We start from the raw sequence: 12,014 nt of genomic DNA, 5'->3' as shown, positions 1-12,014 counted from the left end.
TTATTTAAGGATTAATTTTTTTTCAGCATATTTTTTCTCCATAATACGAATCCAACCTATGATTACATGTTTAAGGAAACAAAGATAATTTATCAACTATGTGATATCATATTTAAACAATTATATCACTATTAATATTAACTATATTTATACCAAAGATATTTGGTATTTTAAATGATTTTTATTATGATTATTATATATCTTATCATATATTTTAATACTTTATAAAAAAAAGTAAAACTAAAACGGACTAAACACAATTGGCTTAAAATTAGATTCGATAAAATCAGACAAGATTTAAATTTTAAACTAAATAAATTAAATGATAAAGGAGGGTATACATACTTTTTTAAAACCGTCTTTTTTTCCTCTTTTGATTGAAACAATTTTTTTCCCTTTTAGAACCGTTTCAATTCAATCTTCCACAATGTACGAATATATATATATATATATATGTAAAACCCATATCTAGAACATAAAGGAGGTATACATACGTTTTGAAAATTTAAAATAAAAAGCAATTACATTGGCCAATAACACTGTCTGAGTAGTAACTGATGAGCACGTGAAGGACAGCGCCAGCGAGAAACAAACCAACCCTGAAACCTAAATCCAAATCCCACCCTCTCCAACGTCACTCTCACCCCCTCTTTCTTTTCTGTCTCTTCTCTTGTCACACAACAACATTCATAGAGTATTCTCCTCGATCTTCTTCTTCTTTGCGTGAGAGTAAAATAAAAAATGTGTTCCGCAGAGAAGGACGGGATCATGCTCTTCGGCGTGCGCCTCACCGTATCGGATAATAACCCTACAACCTTAAGGAAGAGCGCCAGCATGAACAATCTCTCCCAATACGACTCTCAACCACCGCACGATCCCAACGCAGGGTACGCCTCAGACGATGTCGTTCATCCCTCCCGTCACACCCGAGAACGCAAACGAGGTAAGGGGGCAGAATAATAATTAATTTATTAATATCATTGTTAAGTTATTGACAATGGTTAGGAATAAATTAGGTGTTCCGTGGACGGAGGAAGAACACAGGTTGTTCCTGTTGGGATTACAGAACGTTGGAAAAGGAAATTGGAGAGGAATTTCTAGAAACTTCGTGATGACTCGAACCCCGACACAGGTTGCTAGTCATGCTCAGAAGTACTTCCTCCGCTGCCACAGGCAGAACCGCCGCCGCCGGAGATCTAGTCTCTTCGACATCACCACCAACTCGGTAACTTCTGTTACTATCTTCCTTCTTTATTTTTTATCTTATAATGTTATTTTATAGAAATTAAGAAGGACAATATATTTTTTATTGCTAAATAGTTATTGTTATTCTTGAATATGTAATTTGTTGATAAATACATTTTTAAATGAAAATACAAAATTTAGTCTCAAAAGGGTAAAAGATAGACAAATATATTATTCGTCTCATCACCGTGAATAAAATAGTATACTTGACATAAAGGAATGAATTTGTCTCAACTGTCTACATGGTTATCCTTACTTGTCAACATAGGAATATATTTGTCATATGATTTTTTTTTTACTTTTCGTTTTTTCACAAAAATGTTTCCTGAAAGATGAAAATGTAAAACTTTGTTCCCAAACATGTAAAAAGTGCAACAAATATATCGTTGTGACTAATTATTATAATTTTGAAAAAATTATAATTATTGGGATAAAATTTTGGGAGAGTTATATCACAAGTGTCTGTCTCCGGTTTTTAAGCTCCATCAACGATTGAGACATGCATAAAATATTACCAATGAAAGAGAATTTTGATTGTTTTACCGAATTCTTCTTACTTTTCTCCAACTAAAAAAAATCAATCTTTTGATTGTTAAATCTTGAATAAATGTTATATCATCACAGGAAAAAAATTAGTGTAAAACGATGAGAAAATCGTTGTTTCTATTTAATCAAACACTATTTATTTAATTATTTTTTTTTATAAATTTTCATAATAAAATATAAATGTCTATTAGTATATGCAATGACATCAAATTATAAATTATAATAAAATTTTGTTGATTTAAAAAAAAAATTAAATCATACACAATTATTTTTTATTGACTGGTCATTTAAAAAATCATAACCTTAAAAAAAATCATTTAAAAGGAGGTGAGTGATTTTTACAAATTGAAAGTGTCATTACAATTACAATTTTTTTTAAATATTATTCATGGATCTAATTTAACTATAATGTTTTACAATAAGTATTTTTTTTACTTAAATCTTTCATCAAGCATGAGAGTGGAAAAGAATTATTTATATTTTAAAAAATGAATATTCTTTTTTGTTTTAGACTCAATTTAATTTATGAGTTTGTAAAAAAAAAATTGTCGAATCATTATAAATTTTTTAAATTATAATAATTAGTCATAATCTACTATTAATATTTGGATATATTTGTCACAAAGACTTTCGGGAACTAAATTTTATATTTTTATCTTAAGGGGTGTATTTGTCAGCGGAGTGGGAAGAAGAAAAGTCAAATAAATATTATATATCTTTATGCTAGCAATTAGATATGGTCATATTGACCATCATTTCAATAACAAATTTGTCAATCTATGTCACGTAAGTTATTTTATAAACAGTGACAACGAAAGTTAACGGTTAGTTATATTTGTCGTACTTTTTATATTTTCGGGATTAAATTTTATATTTTCATCATTTAGGAACGTATTTGTCAGTGAATTACATATTCAGGGACAAAAATAATTATTTATTCTTTTTTTATTCTATTAAATAATTATTGGGTTTTCAATTTTATCTTTTTTTTCACCTTGGTAATAAATGTATGTATAAATTAATTAAAGATAAAGAAATAAGTAATTATATAATTGAAAAAAATAATGAATATAATCTCCAATTGGCACAAATATTTTTAAAAGAAGTCGGACAATTAAAAACGAATCGAGTGAATAGGATCTTAACAACAATTTCATTTCTCGGATCTAATTTTAATTTAATTTAATTTTTGTTAATTTTTTCTTGTGTTCATGCGTGCGCGTGTTGAAATGAAGGTGATGGAACCGTGGCCGGAGAAGGAAGAGGAACAAGCGGCGGCGCCATCTACTAGGTTGAAACCGGTTCTGCCGGTGCCTCAGTCGTCGAAGATGGCAGAGTTGGACTTGAATGGGAAGTCGCTGTCGCTGAAGCTTTCGGTATCCAAGCCACCTATTTCTAATGAGAATTTTGGCGGTGGTGGGGATAGCATTAGCAGTGTTGCTTGAACGGAGTGGTTAATTAAATGTGGTATTGATTGAATTTTTGCATGTAAAGTTGGAAATATACTAGTATTATTGAAGGGTTGGAATTTAGAAGAGGGATATAGATTGATTAATTATTGAAATGTATGTGTATATGATTATGATTCCTGGCACAAAAATGAATAGGTTGTAGGTAATTAGGCAATTAGTTTTAATTGCTTGTGTTTGGTGTATGATGTGTGCGGCCGTTAAGAGAGGGAGGATGAGTTGTCATATTCGTTGGGTGTTGGGGGATTGTTGTTTAATTTGTCTGTCTCTGAAGTGGGACTGTGAAACAATGGGGCATAGGGTGCTCAGTCTATGCCATTGGTCTACCTATTGTCATTGGGTGATATTAATGTACACTCCAATTTTGGGATGTATGGGTGAAAATAAAAAAGAGATAGAGAGAAAATAATTAATGTAACAATCACATAATAAATAATGAAGAAAGAGAGAGAGATAAAAATGAGATGAAAGTGAGATGGAAAAGAAAGATGTATGTTTAATTTTTTTCATTGTCACTTGATTGTTATTTGGTAAACTAAAAAAAAATCAGAATAATTAAGAAAAATATGTTTCTGCTCACCTTCACCGTTAGTATACGGCTAAAATGCTTTTTTGAACACTAAATTTTGGATGAAAACTATCATGGATCACCTTTATAGATAGTTTATGGTATACACCAAAGAGGCGGATTTTAGTTGAGGGTGAGGGGGCCATGGCCCTCAAACTTTTTACAAAGAATATATATATATATATATATATATAAAAGAAAGGAACAACTTCTTCCCTCCTCTCCATTATTACTCCTAATTACTCAGCTATTTGTAACTAAACAATGAAATTTCTATTGGAAATTAAAGAAGATATCATCGTTTAACGACTATTTAGATTTTTCCTGTCTTCCGATTCTGGCACATGTCTAAAATTGCTGAAATTGATCATATATTGTATGAAAGAAAATTGGAAGGGTATTGTTAAAATAATTGGAATGTGTATGAAAATGTGTCTGAAATAGAGAAAACGGACGACAGAGAGGGTCACATGACTTTTTTAATTAGAAATTTTATCATGACCGTCAAATTAGATCCTAAAGTTATTATTAAACCCTCACGATCATTGATCAAATATGATATTATCAAAATTATTACATTTAATTTAGGATAAAATATATATTTAGTGTCTCAAAATATTTCAAAATGTTGGTTTTAACCATATCAAAATTTATGCATTTTTAATCCTTATATCATATTTTTTAATACCTACTTTTTAACAACAAAAGAAATCACATGTTTTTAGTCCTTAATGAAGACTAAACTACACCACTTTTAATAAAATGCAGAGACTTAAAACCTATAAAAATTTTATGTGAATTAAAACCAACATTTCAAAAATAATTTTAGGGATTAAAATTAGATTTTTACTTTTAATTTATTCATTATAATCTTTACTACTCTGGTCCCTCTAAATTTTTTTGGCAAGCTCTGCCGTTGGTGCACCATCTTTTTAGATGACATGAACTCACAATATCATGTACTTTCCCCCACTGAATTATATTCAAAACCCAACATCTTCACCACCTTTGCTTGTCACCCTTCTCCAACATCTTTACCACCATCGTCGTGATCTCTCTCCTCAACCACTATGGCCATAGTTGCCTTGTCCCCGTCGAGAGACAATAAATGGGCGGTGGAGGTTCAAGAACCGACGAGCAGGGTGCATTGAGAAAGGTGCAACCATGGAGCTTGGCATTGGCAATGTCGCAAGCTCATGCAGTGTTGTCGGCATAAACAATGAGGAAGTTGAGGTGGAAGCCGCTGAGTGTAAAGATCTTAAGGAATTGTTCCTTGGAGTGGAGAGCAATGATTCGAGGAAGCTAAATAATAACAACCAAGATGTCCTTCATGACCTCCTTCCTAATCTACGACGTGATTCCTCTAATGCTTCTAATCTACCCTATCATGGCTCCTTCGCTTCTAGTCTACCTATCCAACGCTTCTGATCTATGACACCATGGGCCACCTATCAAGGTGGTCCACCCTAGCCTTGCTTCAAATTTTGATATCCTAAGCAACATTTTATATTAACATATATCTTTTTTTAATGTTATACCCAAAAACTAGAGCTAAATACGGTTGAGTCAGTTTACATCAATTTAGCTAGGTTTTAGTTTTTTCTCATGAATTCGAATTAAAATAATCCGATCGATCATGTTTGAATTAGTTTGAGTAGGGCCATCAAATTTATTATCAAAATAATCAAATAGCAAATAAATTAGGAAACCATAAAATATAGAAAAAAGTTGTTGGTTTTGTTTTTTAGAAGTTGTTGAATTTTTACTCTCAAACTATTCTCCTAATCTAACTATTAGCATCCTAATAAAATAAACAAAAAGGATTTTCAAATAAGATCTCATGTTGCTAACCTTATACAATAACTTACAAACACTTCTTAGAAAGTGATTCAAATAGTTAAGGGGTTAAATGCGGAGTACGGTTATAATTATAAAATGAGAACAACTTGTATTTTTCTATTTTTACGGAAAATTGATTATTATAAATATATAGTTATCAGTGTTGTATAAGTATTAATCATCAGAATTCAGAAACAGTTTTTTTTTTTTTTGCATCTTTCTCTGTTGCATTCTTCTTTTTCTCCAACACATTGGTATCAGGGCAGGTTCTCGGTTAAGGGACAGAAGAAATGGGATCAACTGGTGCGAATTTTTCTGCGAATCTTCCCATCCTTAATGGCAAGAACTGGGATCGATGACGTGTACAGATGAAGGCAATTCTGGGTTATCAAGAAGTGGCTGAAATTGTTGAGGAAATCCCATAATCACTGAAGGCTCTACAGAAGCACAGAAAGCCCTTTACAGAGAAAACAAGAAGAAAGATTGTAAAGCTACAGTCTTGATTCATCAGTGTGTAGATGATTCACACTTTGAGAAGATTACAGGCGTTGTAACTTCACAAGAAGCATGGAAGATCTTGGAGAAATGTAAAGAGGGTGCAGAACAATTGAAGAAAGTGAAACTACAAATGATGAGGCGTCAATATGAATTGATGAAAATGGAGAACAATAAAAAGATAGCTGATTTCTTCAATAGAATCATCACTCACACAAATGCTATGAAGAACTGTGGTGAGAAGATTTCAAACCAAACAATTGTAGAAAAGATCCTGAGAACTCTTAATCCCAAGTTTGACCACATTGTTGTAGTCATTGAAGATCCAAGAAACTTGAGGAAATAACAGTAGAAGAACTTCAAGGTTCTCTTGAAGCACATGAACAAAGGTTCATTGAAAGAGAAACAGAGAAGCCAGGGGATCATCAGGCATTACAGGCTCATACATCAATTAGAGTAGGCAATAATTCCAAAGGTAATTTTAGAGGCCGTGGACGTGGGAAAAATTTCAAAAGTGGCTTTAAAAGAAACACACAAAATCAAGAACAAGGAAAGAATGAAGAAGATCAGCCAGAAAGCTCTAACAGAAAAGGGAATTTCAGTAACTGGAGAGAAAAAAAGAAAAAGACAATTGACAGGAAAAGAATCAAATGTTTCAATTGCAATCGGATTGGACACTTTTCAACAAAGTGTGTAGTCCCACCAAGTAGCATAGATCACAGGGGGAATCAGTCACACAGTGATTGTCAAGCACATATGGCCAAAGAAGAGAATGAAGCAAACTCTAAAGAACAACCCTTGATGTTGGTGATGATTATCAATTCAGAATCTCATAATAATGAAACCTGGTACATAGATTCTAGATGCTCAAGCCATATGACTGGACATAGGGATTAGCTCATTAATTTTGATGCAATGAAGAAAAGTAAAGTAAGGTTTGCAGACAACAGAGTTATACAAGCTGAAGGAGCGGGGAATGTGGCTGTTAGAAGACTAGATGGAAGACAAGCAATGATCACATATGTACTCTATGTTCTTGGGATGAAGAGTAACCTGATAAGTATGGGTCAGCTCCTAGAGAAGGGATTTTCAATGGAGATGAGTAATGGATCTCTGGAAGTCTATGATACAACAAAGAAAATGATTATGAAAGCCCCATTGGCCAAAAATAAAACGTTTAAGGTAAATTTGAATACTATTGAACCTCAATGCTTCTTTTCTATTACATTGTTTGATGACTCATGGTTATGACATCTAAGACTAGGCCACTTGAATTTTAAAGATTTAAGCCTATTGAGATCAAAAAACATGGTAATTAGTCTGTCGTCAATTGTGATTCCAAAGAAAGTGTGTGACAATTGCCTGATCAGAAAGCAACCCAAAACAATTTTTAGGTCATACACCATGTCCAAGGCTAATGATGTTCTACACATTATATACTGTGATGTTTGTGGACCATTTGATGTTCCATCTTTAGGAGGAAACAAGTATTTTGTTTCATTTGTTGATGACTTTAGCAAAAAAATGTGGCTTTACTTGATTAAGGTCAAGAGTGAAATGTTCAATACCTTTAAGGGATTCAAGGCTTTAGTAGAAAAGTAGTCAAGAAAATGCATCAAGACTTTGAGGACTGGTGGAGGAGGAGAATTCAATTCTAGTGAGCTAGAAGATTTTTGCAAGGAGCATGGAATTGTGCATGAGGTTACTGCCCCCTACACTCCCCATCATAATGGGATAGTGGAAAGAAGAAATAGAACTATATTGAACATGGTAACGTGTATGCTTAAACAGAAAAATCTCCTACATAACTTTTGGGGAGAAGCAGCCATGACTGCTACCCATGTCCTTAATAGATGTCCCACCAAGAGGTTGAACTCAATGGTTCCAGAAGAAGCATGGTCTGACAGCAAGCCCTCAGTCAAACATTTCATAATCTTCGATTCATTGTGTTGCAAACATGTTCCAGACCAAAAGAGAAAAAAGCATTATGATAAAAGTGAACCAATGATCTTTGTAGGCTATAACTCTAAAGGCTCATACAAGTTGTACAATCCCAACACTATAGAAGTTCTCTTTAGTAGAGATGTTTATTTTGATGAATCAAAATCATGGAGTGAACCACAGTCCATAACTGAAACAATTCCAAGATTACAACTTGATTGGGAAGAAATTGACATAGGAAAAGAAGCCACACAGGGTACATTGAATACTAAGCAGTAGATTGTAAACAACAGACCTAGAAGAAACAAAAATTTCCCCTCAAGACTCTCAGATTATCAACTCTATCCTGATAATGCCACTTCTGGTGATGGTGACTTGGTTCAGCACCTTGCACTCATGGACGATGCGGAACCTATTGATCTTGATGAAGCTATTGTAAGTGAGGTATGGAGATTAGCCATGGAAGAAGAATTAAGGAGTATTGAGAAGAACCAAACCTGGGAAATGGTAGAATTACCGCAGAACAAGACTTCTATTGGTGTCAAGTGGATTTTTAAGGTTAAACTTAAACCAGATGGAATAGTTGTAAAATATAAGGCCAGATTGGTAGCCAAGGGTTTCATGCAGAAGGAAGGAATAGATTACACATAGGTTTTTCCCCCTGTAGCCAGACTTGAGATTGTGAGGTTAGTTGTTGCCTAGGCTAGTTGGAAAAATTGGAAGTTATGGCAGCTGGATGTGAAGTCAACATTCCTTAATGGAGTACTTGATGAAGATGTGTTTATTCTGCAACTGTCGCAACCTACCCTTCAGCGGAAGGGCGACGCGAGGGCTCACAGGTGCGTCTTCCAAGAAAGGAATATGCGCGGAGTCGCCACCAACGTTTATTTGAGCAAAACGTCGGAAAAACCGGAAAAGACGTGGTCTATGAACTTTAAGTGAAAGGTTCGGGAGTTGTATTTACGCACGGGGAAGGTATTAGCACCCCACACGTTCGTCACAAGAGACAGCAGGCTTTAATCAAATGTGCAAATATGACTTCCATTTATGTTATCTTCCCTTTTTTTCACGTTCCTATGCCTTTTTATGCCTTTTATATATTTTTTATCTTTTTATGGTCGACGGGGGTGTTTTCCTTGCTCCTACGTATTCCTCAATTGTGATAAGGAAATCAGACCTACGTAGTTCTTTGAGAATCAAACGTTGGTTAAATTGTTTTTATCCTTTTTTGCAAAAATATGTTTTTATTGAATGAAAGGTCATTTAAGGCGTTGGACCATTAAACAATATTTCGATTCTTTTGAAAGGAGAGAAAACATTAAGCCATTGGACCATTAATGATCTCTTTATTTTTGAAAGAGGTAATAAAGCTACATGTTGATTTTAGGCTTTTAGAAATCTATGTTTAACCAATAAAAGCGGAAAAGACCATTTCAAGGCGTTGGGCCTTTAAATGTGTTTTTTAGGTGATGACAAAAGTTTGATTTATGAATTGATTTTAGCCTTAGTTTCACTTTGGTTATTAGTCAATTCGATTAAGAAAGAAAAATCCCAAAGAAAAATGTATGATTGATTTTTTTTTTATTTTACTAAAAGATATTTTTTTATTATTATATTATTATATTGCCTCTTTTTTTGTTTTAAACATGGTTACGGCATGACCGAACGGTCGGATTTCATTTTAACAGAAATTAAAAGATGTTACACTATGAATGATCGGTGGAAATTTATTTTATTTTTTATTAGGCGAGAAAATGACTTAAATAAATGACTAAAGCACGTCAAAAGGGGGTACGGAAAGTAAATGAAATAAAAATAAAAACACGCGAAACAAATGAGGACCACTAAGGGTACATAGAATGAATTTAAAAGTTCAATTTCGGGAACTTACCGGTTGAAGACCGAAGAACGTTGAAGAACGAATGAAGAACGATGAAGAACGGCGGAAAATCCTCGCGAAATCACCCATGGAAACGTCTCGGAAGCATTACGGAAGCACCTCGGCTTGAATTTTCTTCACGAAAACAATTTTTCTCACTAATTTTAAGTGATTCTCAGATACCAGGAGGGTTGAACCTTTTTGTTCTTCCCTCCTTCCCCTATTTATAGGGAAAAGAAGGAGAAGATGACTTCCGGCATGTCACAGAACTTCACGGATTGTCAACAATGCTTCCTTTTGACTTCCGACATGTCACGGAACTTCACGGATTGTGCAACAATGCTCCCTTTTGACTTCCGGCATGTTACGGAACTTCACAGATTGCCTAACGATGGGTGCCAAGTACCTCGAAGTGGTCAAACGAGGGTCGCATCCCAACAAATAGATGGTCCCCAGACGAAATTAGGGTATGACAGTTTCCCCTCTTTACTTGTCTTTTATTGGAGATAAAAGGGAAGTAAAGATAAGACACTAATTTCGTTCGAGCGAAACACCATTTGGCCAGTCAATCTCCCTGCCAGTGGAACCTGCAAAAATTTTGAAAATGATCAGTACCGAACAACCAACATCATCTTGATACTGCCGAGTTCGTTCCTCTTGGTTGACACAAGGCGCAGAATGACCATAATTTGTCTCTACGTGTCCTCGGACACAATCGAGCCTGGGTGGCAAGGTGCAGAATGACCATAATTTGTCTCTGCGTGCCACCAGACACGATTGCATCTGGATGGCGAAAATGTGTGGGGAATGACCATAATTTGTCTCCGCCTACCTCTCGACTTACTGTCCCTGAATGACAAAGGGCGCAAAATGACCATAATTTGTCTCTGCGCGTTTATCACTCGACTTGCGAAATCTGAATAGCAAAGTGCGCAAAATGACCATAATTTGTCTCTGCGTGTTTATCACTCGACTCGCTGCTCCTGAATGACAAAGGGCGCAGAATGACCATAATTTGTCTCTGCGCGTTTATCACTCGACTTGAGAAATCTGAATGACAAAGGGCGCAAAATGACCATAATTTGTCTCTGCGCATTTATCACTCAACTCGCTGCTCCTGAATGACAAAGGGCGCAGAATGACCATAATTTGTCTCTGCGCCTTTATCACTCGACTTGCGAAATTTGAATGACAAAGGGCGCAGAATGACCATAATTTGTCTCTATGTGTTTGTCACTCGACTCGCTGCTCCTGAACGACAAAGGGCGCAAAATGACCATAATTTGTCTCTGCGCGTTTATCACTCGACTTGCGAAGTCTGAATGACAAAGGGCGCAGAATGACCATAATTTGTCTCTGCGCGTTTATCACTCGACTTGCAAAATCTGAATGATAAAGGACGTAGAATGACCATAATTTGTCTCTGTGCGTTTATCACTCGACTTGCGAAATCTGAATGACAAAGGACGTAGAATGACCATAATTTGTCTCTGCGCGTTTATCACTCGACTTGCGAAATCTGAATGACAAAGGGCACAGAATGACCATAATTTGTGTATGCACGTTTATCACTCGACTCGTTGCTGTTGAATGACAAAGGGCGCAAAATGACCATAATTTGTCTCTGCGCGTTTATCACTCAACTTGCTTGCTCCTAAATGACAAAGGGCGCAGAATGACCATAATTTGTCTCTGCGCGTTTATCACTGAACGAGTCTTACAAATAGAAAAAACGTGCGGATGACCATAATTTGTCTCTGCATGTCATCGTGCCCGCCGCCTCTGGATGACAAAAGACGCAGAATGACCATAATTTATCTCTGCGTGCCATCGGACACGACTGTGTCTAAATGGCGAAAAGGTGAACGAAATGACTATAATTTGTCTCCGCGTGTCATCGGGCCCGCCGCCTCTGGATGACAAAAGATGCAAAATGACCATAATTTGTCTCTGCGTGCCATCGGACATGACTGTGTCTGAATGGCAAAAAGGTGAGCGGAATGACCATAATTTGTCTCCGCATGTCACATGA

General features: G+C 35.3%; 1 protein-coding gene across 1 annotated transcript; it reads left to right on the top strand.

Moving 5' to 3' along the window:
• Positions 1-527: 527 nt before the first annotated feature.
• LOC100775434 (transcription factor MYB1R1) lies at positions 528-3,659 on the top strand. The gene is made up of 3 exons (XM_003553168.5): positions 528-943; positions 1,017-1,225; positions 3,027-3,659. Exons 1-3 carry the CDS (start codon positions 742-744, stop codon positions 3,234-3,236), a joined length of 621 nt encoding a protein of 206 aa, XP_003553216.1. The 5' UTR covers positions 528-741; the 3' UTR covers positions 3,237-3,659.
• Positions 3,660-12,014: the final 8,355 nt, after the last annotated feature.

The sequence above is a fragment of the Glycine max genome, chromosome 18 (assembly GCF_000004515.6).
Source record: "Glycine max cultivar Williams 82 chromosome 18, Glycine_max_v4.0, whole genome shotgun sequence".
Classification (NCBI taxonomy): Eukaryota; Viridiplantae; Streptophyta; class Magnoliopsida; order Fabales; family Fabaceae; genus Glycine; species Glycine max.
Note: the sequence above shows the minus strand (reverse complement) of the source record. Positions and strands in the feature narration are given on the sequence as shown.